The sequence below is a fragment of the Emydura macquarii genome, unplaced genomic scaffold (assembly GCF_026122565.2).
Source record: "Emydura macquarii macquarii isolate MOO-44397 ecotype Brisbane River unplaced genomic scaffold, CSIRO-AGI_Emac_v2 contig_587, whole genome shotgun sequence".
Lineage (NCBI taxonomy): Eukaryota > Metazoa > Chordata > Testudines > Chelidae > Emydura > Emydura macquarii.
Window position 1 is genome coordinate 15,551,843 of NW_027130724.1, and position 21,797 is coordinate 15,573,639.

General features: G+C 38.9%; 1 protein-coding gene across 12 annotated transcripts in view; it reads right to left on the bottom strand.

Annotated features, from left to right (window-relative positions):
• IRAG1 (inositol 1,4,5-triphosphate receptor associated 1) overlaps nucleotides 1–21,797 on the bottom strand; it is a 174,952-nt gene that overhangs the window by 17,595 nt on the left and 135,560 nt on the right. For all 12 annotated transcript variants that reach the window (XM_067540803.1, XM_067540801.1, XM_067540802.1 and 9 more), the window contains 8 exons: nucleotides 20,045–20,165; nucleotides 15,435–15,465; nucleotides 13,127–13,267; nucleotides 10,060–10,191; nucleotides 9,281–9,422; nucleotides 7,457–7,506; nucleotides 3,872–3,979; nucleotides 2,233–2,297 (listed from right to left, as the gene is read on the bottom strand). In XM_067540803.1, the coding sequence (XP_067396904.1) occupies nucleotides 2,233–2,297; nucleotides 3,872–3,979; nucleotides 7,457–7,506; nucleotides 9,281–9,422; nucleotides 10,060–10,191; nucleotides 13,127–13,267; nucleotides 15,435–15,465; nucleotides 20,045–20,165 (790 nt within the window). The remainder of the gene's footprint in view (nucleotides 1–2,232; nucleotides 2,298–3,871; nucleotides 3,980–7,456; nucleotides 7,507–9,280; nucleotides 9,423–10,059; nucleotides 10,192–13,126; nucleotides 13,268–15,434; nucleotides 15,466–20,044; nucleotides 20,166–21,797) is intronic.

Sequence of the window (21,797 nt, forward strand, 5' to 3'; positions counted from 1 at the left end):
CTCTGATTGGGCCTTATATTTGTCAGTCAAATGAGAGGTTACTCAGCTCCTTGTAGCAGATTCTGGGTCTGGAGGTTTTTAGTAGGGTGGTTTTGGGACAGAGTCCTAGGATCCCCATTGTCCCATCACTGTTCAGAAACTTAGGGTTTTGGTGCAAGTTCTCCACCAAATCCACAGAAGTGGACAGAAGGTGGCCTTGTTCAAATAGTGAGTTGGCTAAATTCATAGGTAATGAAAGGGGTTTGGTAATTCTTCATCTGGATATATCTTACTGGGTACCCAAGTTATTTAGGGAGGATAGGGTATGGCTATGCAACTGGAGACATTCGTCTGCTAGTAAGGAAGGAATCAGTAACTATCTTGGAACCTGGTGGGGGATGGGCCAGAGGCAGCCAAGCTAAATTGCTGGTACCTCATTGTGGCAGTATGGAAGGGATATGGTTATCAGATAAAATGGATTCAAAGGGGATTTGAAGGAAAGCATCCCTTAAGGGAGCTGAGGAAGTGGAGGTTGGGACTCCTATGTCTGGTAAAGTGACCAGCCAACTTTCTTTTCTTTTATAGCCCACTTCACCATCAATGAGGGAAGGGCAGCAAGGTCCCAGCAGCAGGATGGCTGGGACCAAGTTGGGGATTACGTGGAAATGATGATTACCTGCACTGTACAATTTATTGCTGGGTTCTCCCAGATATTTTAAGTGAATAAAGCTGTGGTCTAATTAAGTGACATCTGTTGCCTCCTGTCTTTCTGCTGGTGTGACCAAACAAGGGAGCACCTGTCAACAGAGGTCACTGTACCAACATCAATGCAGACGTTTGAGAAGAAATTATATAACATAACAAGGGGACTACTGGGGAAGAGCTCCATTGGATGCTAACATTGGACAGAGCCCCTTCTATTCTGCATTAATGATTCAAAAGAGGGGAGCAGGAAGAGGGAAAGCTGTTTGGTATTAAAGAGTGACTTGAAGTGTAAAATGAAAAAAAAATTAAGAATTACGGAGCAGAATAAGTAGATACAATAAGGACACTGTGGGCAGACAGTCTGCAGTATGAACAAAGTATGTGCCCATATAGGCAAAAATGAAGAATGTTTAAAGAAAAGAAGGACTGTTTTTTCACAAACTGAAGAATCAAAGAAACAGATCTCTCTATACGGGCTAGTTTGCTGGATCTTTGTGTGGGGGGAAGGGTGGTTGTACAAGATGCACATAGCTTTGCAGACTACACTTAGAACCTGCAGCTTGAACTCATATCTAAGACTGAGAAAAAGAAAAATAAGAAACACAGTGGGGGTAAAACCAGAGATAGGGAAGGAAGAAAGAGTTTTTAAGGCTGATAGACACACCAGCACTGTGATGAGAGGGAAAAGGTCCAGAGAGATAGTTTCTGACATAATATAGTGGGCAAAAGCTTTGGAAAGCATGTTATGGAGCAATTCTATTGTGTTCTGAATTTTTTCTGGATGTACCCATTTCAGCTTTCATCTTGCTTAAAATCATTCAGAAACATGCACTACATGATTGGAATACTGACCTGAAATCTAAAATCATGTCTAAATTTAATCCAAACCATTGAAAGACTTGCACAACCTCATCACAAGGGTCAGCTAAATTAAGGAACAATTTTTATTAAATGTGGCACTAATTAAATCATGACCTCTCAAACCTCACAGCATAGAACCATTCTTTACACTATTGAGTACAGTTCATACACTCTAGGGATGATAAAAAGCTGGTGAGGCTTTGAGTTTTGTGAAGCCTCTAGAACTTTTGTAAAAATGATGGTTTTCTGAACCTTTGTAGAGTCCCATGAAACATTTTTCTTGTGCTTTGAACCATTTATTTTCCAAGGGAAATTTAATTTTTAAAAGTACGTGTTTCTAATGGAAGCCTGAACTAAACAAACAAACGGATGACAGCTTGGGTGGATCAGATTGCAGGATCACGGCCCAGTTTTGTAGAAATGGAATTGCTTATTTCCTAAAAGAGTTATATTGCTTCATTAAGTTACAATTTCATACATGAAACAGGAAATGCACAATATAATAGCTCATTAGTAGTATAATAGAGAGTCAAATCCTCAGCTGGTGTAAATCAGCATAGCTTCATTGACATCAATGACCATAAATCACATCTTTTTAGTTCCCTTTCAGAAATAGAGGCATTTTTATATCAAGTACATTCATTCCCTAATAAATCCTAATATGAAACACAATCTAAGAAAACTCACTTCTCTAAAAGTGCTGGTAGGACAGGAGTAGATGTCAGACCACTTCTTCCACTGGGTGATTCAGACTGAATTGAAAACATAAATAAAATGTTAGATTCCATGCAATATTAGGTTTTGTGAATTAATTTCTAATGCAACTGCAGTGTGATGATAAAGTTAATGTGTTTCTTATCTGAAGTTTTTCTTCCCACATACATCACACAAAATCTCCTGAAAATGGAACTCTCAAATTACAACTTCCCCGATTCCTGTAAACAGTGGACTTAAATATTATGAATTGCTGGCTTTATCACTTTTGTGCCTCTCTCTCTATCTTACTTCCTTTATTTTTGTGTCATTTAGTCTCTTCCTTTTGTTGTGCATTGACTACTGTACAGTATGTTGATTATTTTCCAGTCTCTTCCTTGTCTGTAAATTGTGCTTCCTCTGAAGTTTTAACAATAAATTTTTCACCTCCATTCAGGTCTTTAAACAATACTTCTGGGCATATAATGACATAACATGGCCATGCAATCATGTTGTTTTTTAAAAATGTAATTCAATTCAAAGATAAAATTCATTTTAACTCCCACCCGGCTAAAAATATTGCCCCTTTAAAGACATTTCTGTCAAACATGATGCTCTTCAGCTGCTTGTCTGCAATAAGTTCCTTTAAATAAGCTTTGGCCTTCCAGCAGAGAGCCTTGACCGTATAACTTTAAAAGTTTTAGATACGTCATTTTGGATCTGTTGGTCTGTCTTTGAAGCTAGAAGCACCTGGTACATTTTGACCTGAAGTAATAAGTTATGTAGATTTGTTAGGCTCAAGTTTTATTTGGTTTTGCTTTAATGTGCAAACAATATGTAGTACCAGATTATGCCATTGTAAAGAAAAAGGCAACACAGGAGCTGAACATGCTACTTCTCACAGGCTATCGTGGGAGTTGTACATTTCTGTTGTGTGAGTTTTTAGTTTGGGTTTATACTGGTTATCAACTGCAGGTTTTCCTTTTTTGGAAGACTTTTGTGACAGTTGATTAAACTGCTATGCTAACAAAGCAGTAAATTAATGAAATCATCATCCCCTCTGGGTTCCGCTGTGGAGGTTATTTTTACTTTTTTATGCATAGTCCATTACCACTGAATAAACAGAGACTAGAATGTAGAATCTGATTATACGTTGAGCTGCCTAGAGGCCCCATTCAGCCGACATACAGTGTCCCTGGGTTCCTAAAGTAAGCAGCCAAGGAAGCTGATTCTGCAGGGGTACTTCCTTTATGCAGCCTGGGCTGCATGGCCACATATGACTATCCCTGTCACAAAAGTTGGGTCACAGAGTCCACTCAGGCTCATGGCAGTGGGAAATTCTCTGTGCGTCTTACCGAATCCCTAATCAACTAGGTAGGACTTGGGGGGATGAGGCTTCTTAGAAGTATTTCTTCAAGCTTGGGAGTCTCTTATATTTTGTGCTGAGAAAGGGTGAGGAAAGACTAGCATGAACATTCCTCATTTAAACCATATGCTTGAGTTCAATCTGGATCACTCAAATTTGCAATGTCAAATGGGCTCAGATTTTTCAGAAATGTTTACACAGTGCTCTATGGTATGGGTTTAAGAAACATGTTAATTTATTTAAATGATGTTACTTATTTTTACTTACCAGAGACGGCATTGAAGGTATGGGTGACGTGGTAGGTGACTGGCCAGGAATATGCAATGAATTAAATTTAGGAACAACAGCAACACTGACTCTCCTCCGAGGCATACTCTGCGATTAGACAACAAACTTTATTATACAAGAAGCTAAACTGAAGGACAATTCCCTGTGGTTGGTAGGTGCTATAAAGAAGCAGGTTCATATAATCCACACAATAGAAATATTCTAACCTATGCTAGCAGCATCCATCAAACACAATAATCTATTTTGGATAAGACATACATAAAACTATATTAAGAGATTTTAATGTTGCAAAAGTCAGGAAACAATAGCATATGCAGCGTTAACTCTGCTCCCTTTTGGTGTATCCATCATAATACAGTCTTTAAGTACATGATTACATACTTCTTCTCAAGTAATACAATATAGTGTTATACACTTTTTTCTGCAAAATTAGACACACATCTAGCATTCGTTGTACTGTGTATCACTCTGAATATACCAGACAAAGACCATGATCATCCTTTATATTAGAAGTACATTTCAGTTCATTTACACAATATAGTGCAACATAATACAGATTTAATATAGCCGAGTAATAATGAATTTTTGCTGGTAAACATAGGCCAACTAAGTTTGCAGATAAATTAATTTAGTAATTAAGCGCCTCATTCCCTGATATGCAGCTAAGGGAGTTGGTACTTCCTATTGGCTGAAAAGAAAACGTCTGATAAATGGCTGCAGACTAAGGCCCTGACTCAGGAAAGTATTTCTGTTCAGAAAAACACTTGAGAACCTGCTTAATTGTGAAGTAAATGGGACTTAAGTGGAAACTTAAAAAGTTAAGCATGTGTTTAAGTGCTTTCCTGAATTAGATTCTAAAGTATTAAAACATACTTTAGAAGAACTACAACTCATATAAAGAGTCTAATGCAATAACTTTATAACAGTTAAAGTGTAAATTAGATTATATAAAATAGTAGGAAAATGTATACTATTTTATAATTTGAGAAACAGTATGTGATCATGTAATTAAAGATTATCAACCTTCATCTTTTCCTGCTGACAGGAAGACAGGGTTCAGCCCATTACTGTTTTGATCACAAAATGTCCCCTACAATATAATTAAAGATTATCAACCTTCATCTTTTCCCACTGGCAGGAAGGCTGGGTTCAGCCCATTACTGTTTTGATCATAAAACATTCTCTACATAATTAACGACCAAACAAACATGGGCCAGTTTGGCTAAAAAAATAAATTCCATTCCTTCTCACACATTGACGCTATACTTTGGGGCATCCCATTGTTGAAAACTGATCAGAAACCATTAATGTGGAGAGAGTGGATGAATAAGGGGATAATTTGGGTCTCTCCATTGATCTCAGACGATCAAGTTTCTGCTTTTCCAAGCACTCCAACTACAATACTGTCTAAGTGGTCCAGTGGCATGGCATTACCCACAGCTTAAGCATCTCTTGAAGGACAAGTTTGGTCCCTGATGGGAGCAGTAGAGATGCCAGAATTGTTGATGTGGAGAGAACTCCATCCATTGGTACACCCAACCAGCTGTAGCCTGACTTCTTGGCCCAAAAGACCTTCCCTAATTCAGATTGTCTACGCCAATCCTGGAACAAAGATTTGTGTATATTTCTGAGCCCTAGACCATGGGGAAATGCCTTGCAAAATATTAAAACTCTCCTACTAATGATTAAAGCTAATGCAGCCAAAAAATTAATTTTGTTCACATTGGTCCTCACATAGATTACGGTGCATGGGCCTTGCCAAAGCAGACTGCTGTTGCAGATGTGGGTTGGGAATGTTCCAGGACACAATTCTTTGGCTAGAGTGAGTAGGAAGGTTAATATGAAAATAGATACTTCCTTAAAAATTACTTCCCAGAACTGTGTTTTGGGATGTAGCCCATCATCTTGGAAACTCTCTAACTCATAGAAAGCTTAGTTCTCTAGAGTACCTCTTGTAAGCAAATGACTCTCATTGCTTAGCTGGAAGGGCAGACTGTCTCTAGGGACAGAAGCCTGACTTAGCGACTTGGATGACCTGGCAGCTAAAGAACAGGTAATGTTTTGGAGAAGAAGGACTTCAGACAAATCTTAAAAGATTTAGTCAAACTTCTTAGAACTCTTTTATTAATTCATAGTGGATGGAAACCAAGATGTCAGTCTCCTTACCCTCTCTTCCCTTTCCTTACATTTTTTGGTCTTTAGTCTTTTCTTCAGTTGTCTACTTTGCCGTCTCCCCCACTTTTTTGGGGGTTTGGAAAATAAATACATTAAAAAAATTAACTAAAAAAAAAAAAGACTAACAAAATGCATATAGACACAAGGAGAATATAAAATGACATGTGCAACCTTAGCTTGGTAGTTCCTGATTCCTGAGTATTTAACTGTGAAAACTTAACATTCTCTTAACACAGTTTTTGTATGGAATTTCCCATGTTGCTGCTGCTGTAGGTTTTTTTCCCCGCAAAAGAAAAAGCATGGGGGGGGAAATCTGAACCTTTCCTACTCAGCCTCTGTGCCTCCAAGACGTGCTGTGTGAGTGCATGCATGAGTGTAGACTGTGACAATCTTTATTCAAGTACAGTGCACAATGCCCTCCAAATGCCAGTTCAGCTTTATTTGCTGGCATGGAAGGAGAAAAGAAGGATGGTCCTAGCATCCAGTACACTGTATTTGGTAAAATCTCCTCGTCCATGTGTGCAGAGAGTGCAAAGAATGAGAGTATATATGGCACCTGGATAGGGGGACAATAAAGGAGGTTTCTTGTTCTCTACCTCTTCCCACAGAGTACCTGCAGGGGGGGGCTAGGAATAATCTGGACCTTAATTATTACAAATGAAGGAATATAATAGCTGAATAGGTTCTCAGTTTTATTAATTAATTAGTGAATTTAGGGAACTGCCTTATAAGTGGGGTCTCCAAAGCCTAGGATTCTGCAGGTATTTAAAACTAGCCTGGTTAAAGCTATTAATCAGTCAGGGTATAATATTTAGCATGAATAATCCCTCAGTTATGAATGCTTTAACAAAACAATTTAAAAAAAAAAAGATTTTTCTGTGCTAACTGATTCAGTGAGCCAGCCACACCCTTCACAACTACTGGATTATGCTATGCTGCTATGGAAATAGCACAGTTGCTAAGAAAGACAATTTCAAAGCCTGACTAAGAGACTGATCCTGCAACCCCTATTCATGTAATCACTCTAGGCCTGATGCTCATCTTGTGTAAGTATTTTAGCACAACTGAAGTCAAAGCGGAGGATCTGGCCCACTGACTGTAATGCAGGATTGTGTTCTAAATCTCTGTTATTCTAAAACAGATGAATGAGGCCCCTTTATAATTTTTAATTAATTCCAAGTATTACTATTATTTATTATTGTATACAGTTCTTCTCAATCCATTTTACAAACTTCCAAAATATTTAAATTGGCCATCACACAAACTGCACTGCAGACTTATCAGGACAGTAGAAGGCAATAAAATTCCATATACTTAGACACTAACTGAACTTTTGCTATGTAGAATCTTCACTTAACAGTTTAATTTGTGTTAATATTGTAAGAATACCTTTCCAACAGTAAGTGACATGGATCTAGATGAACGAGGCACTCCATCTTCTGCATTGAAGAACAGTAGATAAAGAAAAACATTAGACTAAACGGATAAATTCCTATAAATAAAATTGATATCTGAACTAGAACTGTCTCTTTCTAACACAGATGTTCTCTATGCAGAAGGGCTATACATACTACATACTCACTGAATATTAGGCAATGCTGGACTAGAACTGATCTCAGTTACAACCGTGGAAATAGGTAATGTCTTATTTCAACAGACTTCAGTTGTCAGTGAGATCAGAATCTGGCCTACTGTCTGTTCCTACACGCTGATTTTTCAGAATAAAGTTTTAATATTTAAACTTCCAGTAGGCTACATAAGCAAAAACAACAAAGAAAAAATAGCTGTACCAACTTCTTCTTTTAAAATTTTGCCTACTGGAATAAAATCTCTTTTCATCACATCTTATTTCTGAGGAAGTCCTATAGAAAACAGGTAAAATATGTGTACATGCAAGTAATACAATTAAATATAAAAATTTGGCCCTATCCTACTTAGATAATTAACAATCCTTTAGATTAACTGTACTTAGTAAATTTAGCTGTTAAATATATTGTATAGACATTGCCCAAAAGCTTTTATGCAGGACTCTAATCTACTTTAAGGAGACATAGCAGATTTGCAGAGCTGATATCTGCTGAAAGTGAACTTTAAACACATGCAAGAGTAGGTGGAAATGAGTATTGAACAAACTGCCAAACTTGGGATCCTAGAGACAACCATAAAACAACTCTCAGTAGACCCAAGTAAATACATACAAGATTTTATAAAGATGTTATATATCCAGTGTTTTATTTTTAAAAAGTGACTGATGTCTTTTGGAAACTATGAAAAATGTTCTATTTAGAAAGAATATTGCTTGTATCATAGGCTTTATCATATTTCTTTTCTCTTGCTATTTAAAACGAAGACCATTTACATGAGCTCTTAAGAAACGAAGATCCTGTTTTCATGCAAATATTCTTAGTAGTAAAGAACGCACAGATAAAATGTTTAATATAGACAGTAGAAATGGAATTGTTTCTAAACAGAATGTTTTTTAAAGTTTCCCATGTGGCATCAGTTATTCTTCAAATATTTAAATTTATTTTAATGTAGTCAGTGCCTATTTATTTTTTAAACTAGTTCAGCTTCACATACTATACATACTGCACCATTGGTGAAGCTGATGGTGGTGTCCAGGAAATTGATGCTAGTGTGGAAATGTTCCAGAGAAAGTTTAATGGACAGGTGGTTGTTGGTGTGGAACACTCCCACACTAGCATCCTGTGACTGCAAAGGGGTTAACTGGCCACTCTACCTTGAATGGTCCCTTAAAATATGTGCTAATACTTATGCTAAACAATCTGTTCCCACCTTGCATTTAGCTGTGACACTGGGAGTACCATTCCCAGACCTGAAAAAACCCCTCTGTGTGGCTTGAAAGCTTGTCTCTCTTACCAACAGAAGTTGGTCCAATAAAAGATATTACCGCACCCACCTTGTCTCTCAAATTTCCATTGACTTTCATGGGAGATCATGTGCACCTAACAATTGCAGGATTAGATAAAATAGCTTTGTGTCATATACATAGAAAATTTAAAAAGATGCTCTTAAAATAGGATAATCCAACCAGGCCTGAAACTCTTGCAGTTACTATACACAAGTTTGTGTTGGGAGATACCTTGTAAAATCTGCTTCTGTACCTGAGCAGGTTCACAATACCTGACTTTGAAAGATAAATAGCACTATACACCCATGCAATTAAGGGAAACCTTTAAGTACTGTTATTACCAGATGCACCATAACTTCTGCTAGAATTTTGATTGGCCAGTTTCTTAAACTCCATTAACTCAGCATGATCCTTTTCATATGTTCTCTTCAAATTCTCCACATACTGCATCATAACTTCTGTGGCCTTTGACATACGTTTCTCCTAAAGTGAGAGAAATACACAGGAAACTTTTATACTAATTAAACAAATTGCTCATCTGTGTGTCTGCCAAGTTCTGCCAGAGCTGAGTCTGGAATAGTCTGGAAGGACTTTCATGATTGGGAATTCCTCAGGCTAAAAAGAATCAGCTGAATCTCAGCACATATAGATACATATATATTCTGACAATACTGATATTCATGAGGGTCAGATCTTACATTTATACATAAACTGTCACATGCAAAATGTCACTATAGCTACCTCGTTCATCTGTGAAACAAATACTATTTAAGATAATATATATATTCATATTATACAAATGTTGAGTGGCTTCAAGGGTAGTTTCCCTCTGTGTGCATTCTATTACCTGCACGTCATATTGAGGACAATAGCATGTTATCTGATGGTACGTTAATTGCTTTAAACCAGTCACGACAGATAAAATCCAAAGGATTTATATAGACTAAAGCAAAATTGTGTGTATGTAAATACATTGCATGATGAGATACATAATATATTTACACATATGCACGTGTGTGCAATTAGGTGAAACATTAACATTTTTTCACGAAGATCTAAAATGTGATAGCTAGAGTACAGAAATCAAGGAACGTGCTGGAGATTTTAAAAATATCCTTACCTGGCGAACAGCTCCAACCATTTCAGCACGACTGGAGAGTCTAGCAGCCAAACGATGCAGTACAGCAATATCCTCCAACAGCTTCTGGCAAGTTTCTCTGTGTTCGTAGTGATGCCAGAAGGCAGCTGCAGACTGAAGTGAAAGCACGCACCAAAACATCAGAGCATGGGTTAAGCACCAAAACATTAAAGCATGGGCTATGAGTTTTAGAGGCAAATATTCAGATGGTGTATATTTGAAGTGCTGTTCTTACTGAAGTCAATGGAAGTCTCATTGCAAAAGGCCTATGTACAACCTTAGAAATGTACCTTTTCTAGTAATTACCATTTACAAAACTGTTCCCAAAACCCAAAGAATACCTGAACCTCCAGTGTAGTAGGTGTCAACAAGTCTCTTCAGCTTTTCTAATTTTTATGATACAGTCACATTTTGATAAGATATAACCCTTAAGTTTTCAATAACTCAGAAAGGAACAGAGCAATAGCAAACAGCACAACTTTCTCTGGGATTGCCTGCAAAAATCAGAAAAGAACCCTGTGGATCAGTGAGAAATGAATCAGAAATATCTGTAAATACTCACTAAAATCATGTTGGTAAATTAGGCCTCAATCCAGGAAAGCACCTAAATACATGATTTCAGTAGGATTACTCACATAATTAAAGTTAAGCATGTGTTCATGTGCTTTGCTGAATCAGTGCCTTAGTGAACAACTCTTTCCCTACTTAGTGATTGCTCTTCTCTGTAATATTTAATTCTTTGTCAATTATTTACCAGAGAATGGCCCAAATCCCCCACACTTTGGGGTAGTTCAAATCTAAAGCCAGATTTTTGTGGTGCTGGATTAATTTCTATGTTCTATAGCATGTTTCAATGTCAAATGGCTGCAGTAACTTCAAAGGGGACTGCTGAATCAGAAATAAACCCGGATCCCTGTGAATCAGATTTTATTTGTAGTTTTTTTTTTGTTTGTTTTGTTTTTTTAAGGTAGTTATACCTAAAAATATATACCTTTAAAAAAAATAAATCTACAACTGTTATCATTAATATGACATTTACACTATTGCTAACCCCAGACATTAAAAAATCATGAAGTCAGGTGGCTCCTAAAAATCATGAATTTAAAAAAAAAGTCTCATGATTTTAAACCAAAGTGTGTGGGGATTTTAATGTGCCATCTGATCTTTGAGACTTTAGGGTACACTTAGGTTACATTTTCAAGCTTTTTTTCTGCAATCATGTGGACTAAAAACTTTTTAAAAAAATGAAAGCGGAGATTCTCATTTTAACAGTTGTCTAGGAGAGCTGGGGCTTTAAATAAAACATCAAATACCAGGAGGCTCATGAAAGAATCATGGAAATTGGCAACATTGATTATTGGGCCTGCTCTGACAGAAATGAACAGGCAATCTCCCACTGAGTTCAAAAGGAGCAGGCCGAGGCCCTAATATGATCAATGTGTAATACAGGAACTCCCATTGGCTAACTTGTCCCTTGGTTTAAGGTGATCAGGGGATCAAAAAATTTGGAATAAGACCCTGTATAATAAAAATTACACACATTATCATACGTTATATAAAGGCCCAAATTTAGTTCAAAATTGTGCCATGTGAATTGGAACGAGAATGGGGAATTTAGCTGTTTTTTCCTCATGCTGTTAACATGATCCTTACTGTCTCTCTCTCTAGTAAGTGACTCAAAACCAAAATATTTGTGTTACTACAATTGACTAAATAGGCTGCATTTCCAAGTGCCCTTATGCACTAGCTGTAAAAATGTGTATGTAAACAAAGGATTACTATAAATGAAGACATGAGATTTAATAGATCATCTCTGCTTACTTAAAGCTCTCTAAAATAGCCAAGAACAGGCAAGAAAGTGGCAACACAACTCCCACATTTTTAGGTACAGATAATCCTAAAATGCAGCTTTGAAATCCCAGTGAAAAAATGTAAACATCACAATCCTTGTTTAATTGTGTCGCCTTGAGTTTCATAACTTTGCATGCCCTGCTTGCCAAGTACAATGGGTGAATCTTGTCTTATGTTCTTTTAACTATTTATCAACCCCAGATCAGTACATCATTCTAAGATAATAATCTGTCTACCTAATATTGTACCCATGACTGTTGTACCTGGGTCTTTGTTGCTTTTGTTGCACAGAGAATTTTGCAGTGTATTGTAACTTGACACATTTCAAAATTATTTGGCATTTCAGTTACAAAATCCATAGAGAGCTGGAAAGTTGGACACAAGAAAGGCAACTGCTGATAGCTGACAAAGTTTTGATTAGAAACAGAAAACAGCCACCATGGAAGCTATACAAGAAGTGGAAAAGAGTCCAGGGACTACACACTGAGGGGGTTTCATGGACTCCTGATGGGGTCCTGTGGAAGCTCACCATTCCCTATCCCACGCCTCTTTTAAATATCTCCAATAAGGCTTTATGTCAAGCCATGCACTTCAAGATATTGAAGAGAGAATGTCTTCAACACTTTTCAATATCATACGTAACTTGTCCATTTAGGTTTGTTACTGAATGACAAGAAGATTCCACCCCTGCTCTCCCTGGATATATGTTCTATTGCAGTCCCAGAAATGCTTCATTCCTGCAGTGCTCCCAGCCATGTCAGAGGCTAGGTTATGTCCTGGCCCTTTTTCCCACACTGGGGCTGAGCACAATTACAGTTCTTCTACTCCCCAACGACTGTGGGGGGGATGAGGCAGGACAATGTTCTTCACTCCGCTGGCTCATTATGTTGCACCCTCTTAAAGGATAGCACAACAGCTGCACTTCCTCTGCAGATTGGGGAGCTCCAGGAGGCATTGTGACTACAAAAGCCACAGTCTTGCCCCAAGTCTGGTGATAATCAAGCCTAGGTATCTTTCTCCAATACCTTCTTAAAAGCTTTGACTAGTTGTCTTGTGATGGTGAAAATAGTGAAGCAAAAGTGTAGAAAATGAAGTCTGCGAAACAGATTCATAGTTAGTATTAGCAGGTGTATCTGCATTGACTTCAATGGAGTCTTACTGGTTTAAATGAGAAGAGAATTTATTCCTGTTTTCTTACCATAATGGCTGCTTTAAAGTTGTCCAGTTCCTTCTCAGTGTTCTCCTCAGTAAGGTTTCTCTCCCTCTCTGCTTGGTTAATTCTAGATTCCAAGGTGTAACTATCATTTCTGAAGGCCAAGGAAAGTTGTACAAACACATTCTGTTGGGAAGCAGGAAACAAAGGGCATTTGTAATAGTAGCAATTGTATAAGAGAACTTTCTATTTTGGTAAAGAAATTGCCAGTAAGATATGTTTGCCTGACTTCACTGGCAGTTTTGCCTAAATAAGGACCACAGGATCAGGCCCCACACATACAATAAAATTAGATATTACATTATCTTTTGGAGATTATTTTAGATTAACTTCCTCTTTGAGATTAGTTATGTGTATGTAAATGTGCTGCAGAGTTTCTTTGCCTCAGTGTTTTTGGAAATACTAGCGTAGTACATAATGAAGGAAGTAGCCTACCTAACAGCCTTATGGTTTCAGAATCACAAAATGTCTATGTTATTTAGCTGGATATTCTCCAAAGGTCCCCAAGGTTTTTAAGCAGGCAGTCTGTGCAAAGGAAATCCAGGGATGAGCTCACAATTTACTAGAAACGTTTCAACTATGAGATAAACACCTGCTATAGCAGACAGCAAAAGATTATCAATTGACATTATTTTATTTTGCTTTTGAGAGTATTTCCTTCTTTGCAAATGCATTATTGCTTGTTACAAATCTAAAGCTTTTATGGCATATTTTTAAAAGTAGCCTCAAATTTTTGAGTGTTTAAATTTTAGACCCATTAGGGCTGCTTTTATGAAGTGCTGAGCACTCACACCTCCAGCTGATTGGCATTGTAAGTGATCAGCACTCTTTCTAAATTAGGCTAAGAGGAACTTGGGGCAGATCTTGGAATTTTTCCCTGGAGTAAAAAAATGATCGGACATGCTACAATGCAGGGTGTGGCAGGAACCTGTAAAGACTCCTCAGGTTGACAAGGCTGGGAGGTATGTAAATAGGCAGGTCACTAAATTCATGAGGGACTTGTGAGGGACAGGTAATTTTGCATCTGGGCATAGCATATGGGGCAACAGAACTATTCAGGAAGGATGGGTTCCACCTGTGACACTAGGAGACTGACATGTTTTTTGCCAATCTTAAAAGGGGTATTAGGAAATGTCTGGGAACCCAGATAGGTATGGGGGAAAGGCAGCCAAGCTAATTGCTGGCACCTCCGGGGCGTGGATATCCAATGCAGGTACTCCATAGGGAAAGGATACAATAATCAGATAAAGGATTTAAAGGAGATATTTTTTAATGAAGCAGAAACAGGGCAGGGGGCTTTGGGCCTCCTATGACAGGAACAGCACAGAGCCAACCCCCTTTGCTTTATAGCCCACCTTAACCCTCATTCAGGAGTAGGGGTCTGGGATGATAAGGTCCTAGCAGTGCGTGAGCTGTGGAACAGGACAGGAAAGGGGGAGGGCTGATGGAACCCCCCCAGGTATATACTGAAATGATCATGGAATTATCTGCACTGTACACTATTACCTGCCAGGTACTCCCAGACAGTTAATAATAAAGTTGAGGCATAATAAAACCACATTCAGTGTTTCCTGTCTATCTTCCCACATAGCTGGATAACAGCTGATTGGAGTTGTAAGTGATCGGCACCCTCTGTAAGTTAGGCTTACAATGTCCAAAGTTAGGTACTTCAAAATTGAGACATTGTAAAATGAGTGGTCATTCTTGAAAAATTGGGCCTTTTTATTTTAGTTAGATGTGATAACAAGGTGTCACAATACCCTCAAGTCAATACTTTCCTTACCTTAAAGGGTATTTGTGCTCACAACCTTCAAATTCACGGTAGTTAACTGAATGCAAATAATTGCTCAATTAATCTGTAACAGACCAGCTATCCTTTCAGTTCAGAGAAGCGACAGCATATTACAAAACATGCAAACCAGCCCAGCATAGAAAACACCATATAGTACTATGATAACAACTGAATTTTTAAATTAAAAAGAAGAATATAGAATTAAGAGCATAATCTGAATTATACACTGCCAAGAATTTTTATGACAAATTCAAACTGGAAATAAGGCACTTGTAAAAACCAGCAAGACGAATTAACCATTGGAGCAGTTTACTAAAGGATGTGATGGATTCTCCATCACCTGAAGTTTTTAAATTGAGCCTGAATATCTTTCTATAATGAATGTTCTTGTTCAACTAGAAGTTATGGTCTGTGTTATGCAGAAGTCACACTAGGGGATCACAGTGGTTACTTCTGGTCTTGAAAAAAATCTATGAATCTTGAGTTTACTAAAACACTTACCTCAACTTCTTTTTCAGTAAGTGGAGGGGAGCTGCAATAAAAACATAGCATTAATTACATTTTTTTTTTAAATTACCCATTTTTGGTAAAATTAAATTGTGACTGCTTTAAATTTCAGCACAGTAGTACATATGTACTGACAGAAATGTATTTTAACTGAGCTATGTCGCTGGTACAGCGACACTATATTGCACCACCATGAGCTTGCAAGGCAAAATCAGAGGAGATGCTTCTGGGGCAACTGATGGTTGAATGTGTTATGTCTGGAATCAGTATCACCACCCATCCTCCTCCTCCTACGTGCTCAGGCAGCATGGTGACGAACACAGTATAAAAGTTCCAGAGGGGTAGCCATGTTAGTCTGTATACAGCAAAAACAACGAGAGTTCTGTGGCACTTTAAAGACTAACAAATTTAATATTTGCAGGCATAAGCTTTCGAGAGACTTCAGTATTACTGCATCTGAAGAAGAGAGCTGAAGTCTCTCGAAAGCTTATGCCTGCAAATATTAAATTTGTTAGTCTTTAAAGTGCCACAGAACTCACAGTATAAAAGACTAGATAGATCAGCAGACAAAATGAGTCGCAAAGTACTGAAGTTGTACTGTGATCATTGGCTGATACTGTAGAATCCATATATCTTTCAGAGTCTTGGAGGAATGACTGTTCTTATTGGATTTCACCTGCATCCAGACTGGAACTAGAAAATGAACCAGTGCTGGATTGGTATCTGACCTGGTAACAGAAAAACATAATAGCTGCCATACTGGGTCAGACCATGATCCATCTTGCCCAGTATCCTGTCTCCGAGAGTGACCTGTACCAGAGCTTCAGGGGGAGTGTACGGAACAGCAATTATGGAGGTTGTGGAAGCTCCTTAATTGGAGGTTTTCAAAAGGAGGTTGGATAATCTGTCTTCAATGGTTTAAACACAAGAAATCCTGCATCTTGGCAGGGGTTAGACTAGATGACCCTTGCGGTCCCTTCTAACCCTGTGATTCTATGATTGGTGCATCATGGTAGCCATGAAGAAAAGGTGGAGACGTGATCAGTGTGAAAACAACGGAAGCCAGTAGGAAGAAAAATGGTGCAAATATGAACATTTCATGAAGTAAGATGTGGTGATGTAATTGTAACTGGCTAGGAGGCAACTGCAGCACAACATTGCAGAGTTTGCTATAAGGATGATGAATATCAGGATGAAAAGTAGGAAGTAATACCAAATTTCTTTCCACAAAACAGCTCTTACAGAGGAGCTGATTTAGGTAAACTTGGTAGGCAAGAATAGTGGCAATGTCCACATGACAGTAAGTTACAGAATTTTTATCCCCTTTAATTGTTTTGACACTTTAGAATGCTACCCAGACTGTTTACAGAAGTGAACAAGCAAAGGAAATATCTGAAAGGAGTGGCAGTATGTCTTTCACATACAAATTGGGATGTTAACGATGAAAGAAGTGGTTGTCATGCCTAGCAGGTACTGAATGGGCAATACATTTCTCAGCATATTGGAATACTATTCTCATTTTGGATGAAGTGCTAACCCCAAAGGTTAGTCTGTCTGATATTTATGGAGCAAGCTATCTTCTCAATAAAGTGGAGCAGCATTAATATCTGGAACTAATAGCTTTTCCCAAATGCGGAGGCCAGCATGTCTATCATATGGGCAAAAACATTTCCTGCTGGAGGGCATAGAGTTCATATTAGAAAGGGGATGTTATTTTGGACAGATGTCTGCTTTTTGGCAAGTTCAATAGTATTACACTCTTTTATTTACTGTAATATATGCAAGTAAAGTTCATTTATTGTTTTATCATTGTACTTTGTAAACAAAGCAGAGGCTGCTTAATTTTTTTTACTGGAGTGGAGTTAATTAATTTTGGAAAGGAGGAGTAAAAAGTGTGAGCATCTGCCAGTGTTACAGGACTGTTACAATGACCAGGAAATATCACTTCCTTAATTTGGCCAGGGAGACTCAAGCAAACGTGCAGTACGGGTGTGAGGTCATTTATGTATTCATTTAATGGATTGGCTGTATTCTGTGGTTAAATGACATTTTTCTGAATATTGAAGATTTTGGTAGGCGTTTGCCTGATACTCCAAGTTAGTACAACTCTAAATAATTTTATCCTTGACTACTCAATTGTTTTTGTCTTTACTATGAGATCTTGCAGTTGCATCACTCACTAAATAAAGATTCTCTTGTATGAAGTTGGTATACAGTGCATGTTTGCTGCACTGCTCACAATGGAGTATTTTATGTGATTACAGACATTACATATATGCTACAAAAATGCACAGAAGTATTTAGGCACAGTTTTGGGAAAATATTGGTTTTATGTTGCACATATTTTGGATTTTTACTACTCAAAGCTGTAAAAACGTAAGCAAAAACTACTCTGAGGCCAAATTCAGCCTAAGTTGACCCCAAATGAGTTAAACGACCCCAAATGAGTTAAAGTGATTCTCCATCACTGACCATTTTAAAATCAATATTGGATATTTTTCTAAAAGATATACTGTAGGAATTATTTTGGGGAAGTCTTATGGTCTGTGTTACACAGGAGGTCAGGCTAGATGATCACGGTGGTCCTTTCTGGCCGTGAAATCTATGAAAGAAAGGATGAAATTGGCCCTAAGAGCATTCTATTTGTGTGATGGAGAGTGTGTGTAATACTTAAAACAGGGACCTGGCAGTTAGCACTACCGGCTTGGTGCTTTTGACTCAGTTTGACCTTGGCCAAGTCACTTGACCCTGCACTGTACCTTAGTTTAACTTGGTGTAAAATGGGGATAATACTTACCATACAAGGATGTTCTGTGACTCAACTTATATCAAGTTCATATAATGCACTTTGAGATTCAGTTCATTTTTGCAGTAGAAAACATTATGTGCCCAGTATCTAAAGATTTCAGTAGTTTACAGTATGCATTTCTGTGGAACTGTCGTGCCATTGAGCAAGGCACATGGTGCACGAGAGCCTTAGAATAGCCCTTTCTTCACGTAAACACCCACAGTACTTGGGACAGACAGAACAATAGGTTTTAGCCAGATTGTTCCAGATTATGGATGTGCCATTAAAAATGATATAAAAGGAAATGTTAAGATTGCATGGTGAAGTGCTCAAAAAACAGGAAATCCACACTTAAGGCTGCCCATGTAACCTTAACTTAGCCCACTTGTGTATATGAATTAAAATACGATTTTAATTACTAGGTCACATACCACAGATTTGGCAGATCATATTAACTTTACAGTTCTTTCCCCCACTGTGCAAAGTGTATCTTGACATATACACTTTACAGGTCATATTACATATACATATTTACATATAGACATCTACACTTGTCATATACACATGAATGAGGCAAGAACTCTACAGATATTCCTGCTTAATTCACTGTACATGTTATGTATACATGATTTTTATTGTTTTGGCCTGGCATATACAAAATACTTGCTACCTGTATGTACCAAAAATAGTAGAAAAATGTATGGCATTCTACTATAATATGTGAGAAACACTATATGCTGATGTAATTAATGACTATTGTGGTACATAAGCAAAGGAGAGCAGAAGAAAGGTATTTCTTTTTGCATTTTGGAGTGCCTAACTATGTAAACTTAAGGTTTTCTTAACTTAGGGCTGGTGTCCAATGATATCTGCATAGATATTCGCCCTCCCACGTGGAAAGTGTTGGTGGTAGTGTCTCCTGCTCTTGTGCCAGAACACACAAGGAGTTTACTAAGGGCTTGGGATCTGTGCAAGAAGGATGGAAACTGGGGACAGGGATATCTGGTCCCATGGTGTGTGCAGATGGGGTCGGTAGATACATAGTTTCCTCCTCTTCCAGTGAGGCTGCATAGATTACCTAGTATAAGTGAGACAAGCTATATTATCTTTCCATGGAGCTCTCTATGTGGCTGGGAAGCTTCTTACCCTTTAAAGGGGATCCTGGGTCAGCCATGACCAGAAGGGATAGGATGAAAGGACAGTGAGACTCTAGAGTTGTGGCAGAGGGACAGGATCTCTGTGCCATTATCTCAGGCTGCTTGTAGATCCCCTTGGATCTGTGGAATTTGTGGGCAAGTCCTCCCTCTAAATCTGCAGGGCAGCAAAACCTGGCAGGGGGGATTCCTTGCAGTTTCCCTTCCCCAGATTTTACCAGGGCAAGGAGCGACCTGGCCCAATAATTTTTGTTTTGATTTTTTGATTGAAGAAATACAAACATTTCCAATACCTAAGTATGCAGCAGCGTCCTGAAAAAGCAAAGGTGGTCAGACCATGAACCATCTGAGTAAGGAATGCATCTGTAGCTTGTATAAGCTTTAGACATTTACAGAGCTATGAATTTCAAAATTATTTTTAAAGGAGTCCTCTATTTTGTCATTTTGGGTGATTGAGAACTGCACAGATTTTAAAGGGTCTACAGAGTAAATTTCAAGATATAGCTTCAATCCCCCTTCCAAAAATTCTAATTCAGAAATCTCTCTACATATGGATCTCGTATGTGAGCAGAATTACATAATGCAAATTCAGTGGAACCAACTATTTCTTTGACAGCAGACTTCCAATGGATGCTGGACTGATACCCCTAGTAAACTTTTACCTTCTTGGCAGAGATTTGTGCACACGGAGTTTTTGTAGCAGTACATCAGGAACATTAGGCATGACATCAGAGCTATGCTTTGACTCCTCTTCTTCAGTGGAGGAAGGTACAGGTGAAGGTCCTGAGGACAATTTCATAAGACACAATGAAGTAATTTTGCGAAGTCATGTGTTAACACAGAAATCAGCCCCCCATAGCCATTTGGAGAGGGTTTTTAAAAAAACATTCCATGTCAGCGTAACTCTGCTGTTACTGGAGTCAATGGGATTTTACCATTGGCTTCGATGGGAGCAGAGTTAGATCAAAAGCTGAGTACTTTTAAAACCCCAATCTTTGTCTCTACAGTCTGAAATGTGTACATTATTTATCCCAATCACTAATTTATAACCCGTCTGTTCATTATTATAATATTCATTAATAGTAGAGGAGAGAGACCTTACCTCCCTCTCTGAACAGTGGTAGCAAGAATAACTATTCAGAATGATAATCTGTTGTGTGGAAGGAAGGAGATAATGAGGGAAGGATGGGACTGATGATAAGACAAGATGGAGCCAAACGGTGTGATTCATACCATAGTTTCTCAACCTGTGGTATGTGTACCCCTGGGGGTACATGAGACACAGTCAGGGGGTACCTGGGGAAAAACTGAGAGAAGGGGAGGCGGGCGGCAGCTGCCGACTTCTGGGGAAGCCAGGCTGCAACAGCCTGCTTCCTGCCCTGTCACAGCTCCCAGCTGGGAAGTGAGCGGCAGCTGCCAGCTCTTGGGAGAGGTGGGCAGCAGCCACTCACTTCCTGCCAGGTCCCAGCTCTGAGCTGGGAGGCAGGTGGCAGCCCCCTGCTTCCTGCTAGGTCCCAGCTCCCAGGTGGGTTCCTGGGGGCAGCCTCCTGAGTCTCGTGAGCTGGGCTCGCAGCTGGGTGACAGCCACTCACACCCCAGCTCCAGGCTGAGGGATAGCCTCCAGCGCCCTGGCTTGAAGACGGGCAACAGCCCCCTGCTCACATCCCTGGGTCCCAGCTGGCATGGAAGCCTCCTCTGCCCCAGCTCGGTTTGGGTGGCAGTTGCTCACCTCCCGGGCTGGCAGCCAGGCAGCAGCCGCCTGCAACTTGCCCAGGTGGCAGCCCCCTCCCTGGCTCAAAGCCCAGTACCCAGAAAACTTATCAATTTCACTGCTCTAGCTGAGCAGTGAAATTGACAACTATGACTGTCCCAGATTTTACCAGTTACCCTCTTTTCCTGTCTCTGTCTCGCCCTCCTTCCCTGTCTCTCTCACCCCTTCCTTCTCTCAAATCTATGGCAAAAAATTTGGTGCAGCGCTTTATATTCCCCAGCATTGACATGCCGCTCAAAGCCTCCTAGATTTGGCCAACATCACCTCTAGCCCAGGTACATACTTGAGTTGTGCACCCCTAGTGTAAAGGTGGTAACCCTACCCACACTAGAGCTGACATTTGTCATATCACAGCCTTATATACTCAGCCCTTCTTCCAACATATGGCTCACATTAGTCTAAATGGAATATTGAGTGTTGGGGTACTTATTAAAATCTTCAGAAGTTAGGGGGTACTTGCTACTTAAAAGGTTGAGAAACACTGATTCATACCAAAGGAAATTGTTGGCACCTTGGTTGTTACTTTAAGGTTTAGCTTTCTGCTCTTCCCAATGAGGTGAAGGAGTTGATTTTTAAGGTCCTGGCTAAAGATTCTGGTGTGTGGTTGGCTTATAAATGTTCATGCTATGCCTTAGACTTTGGGT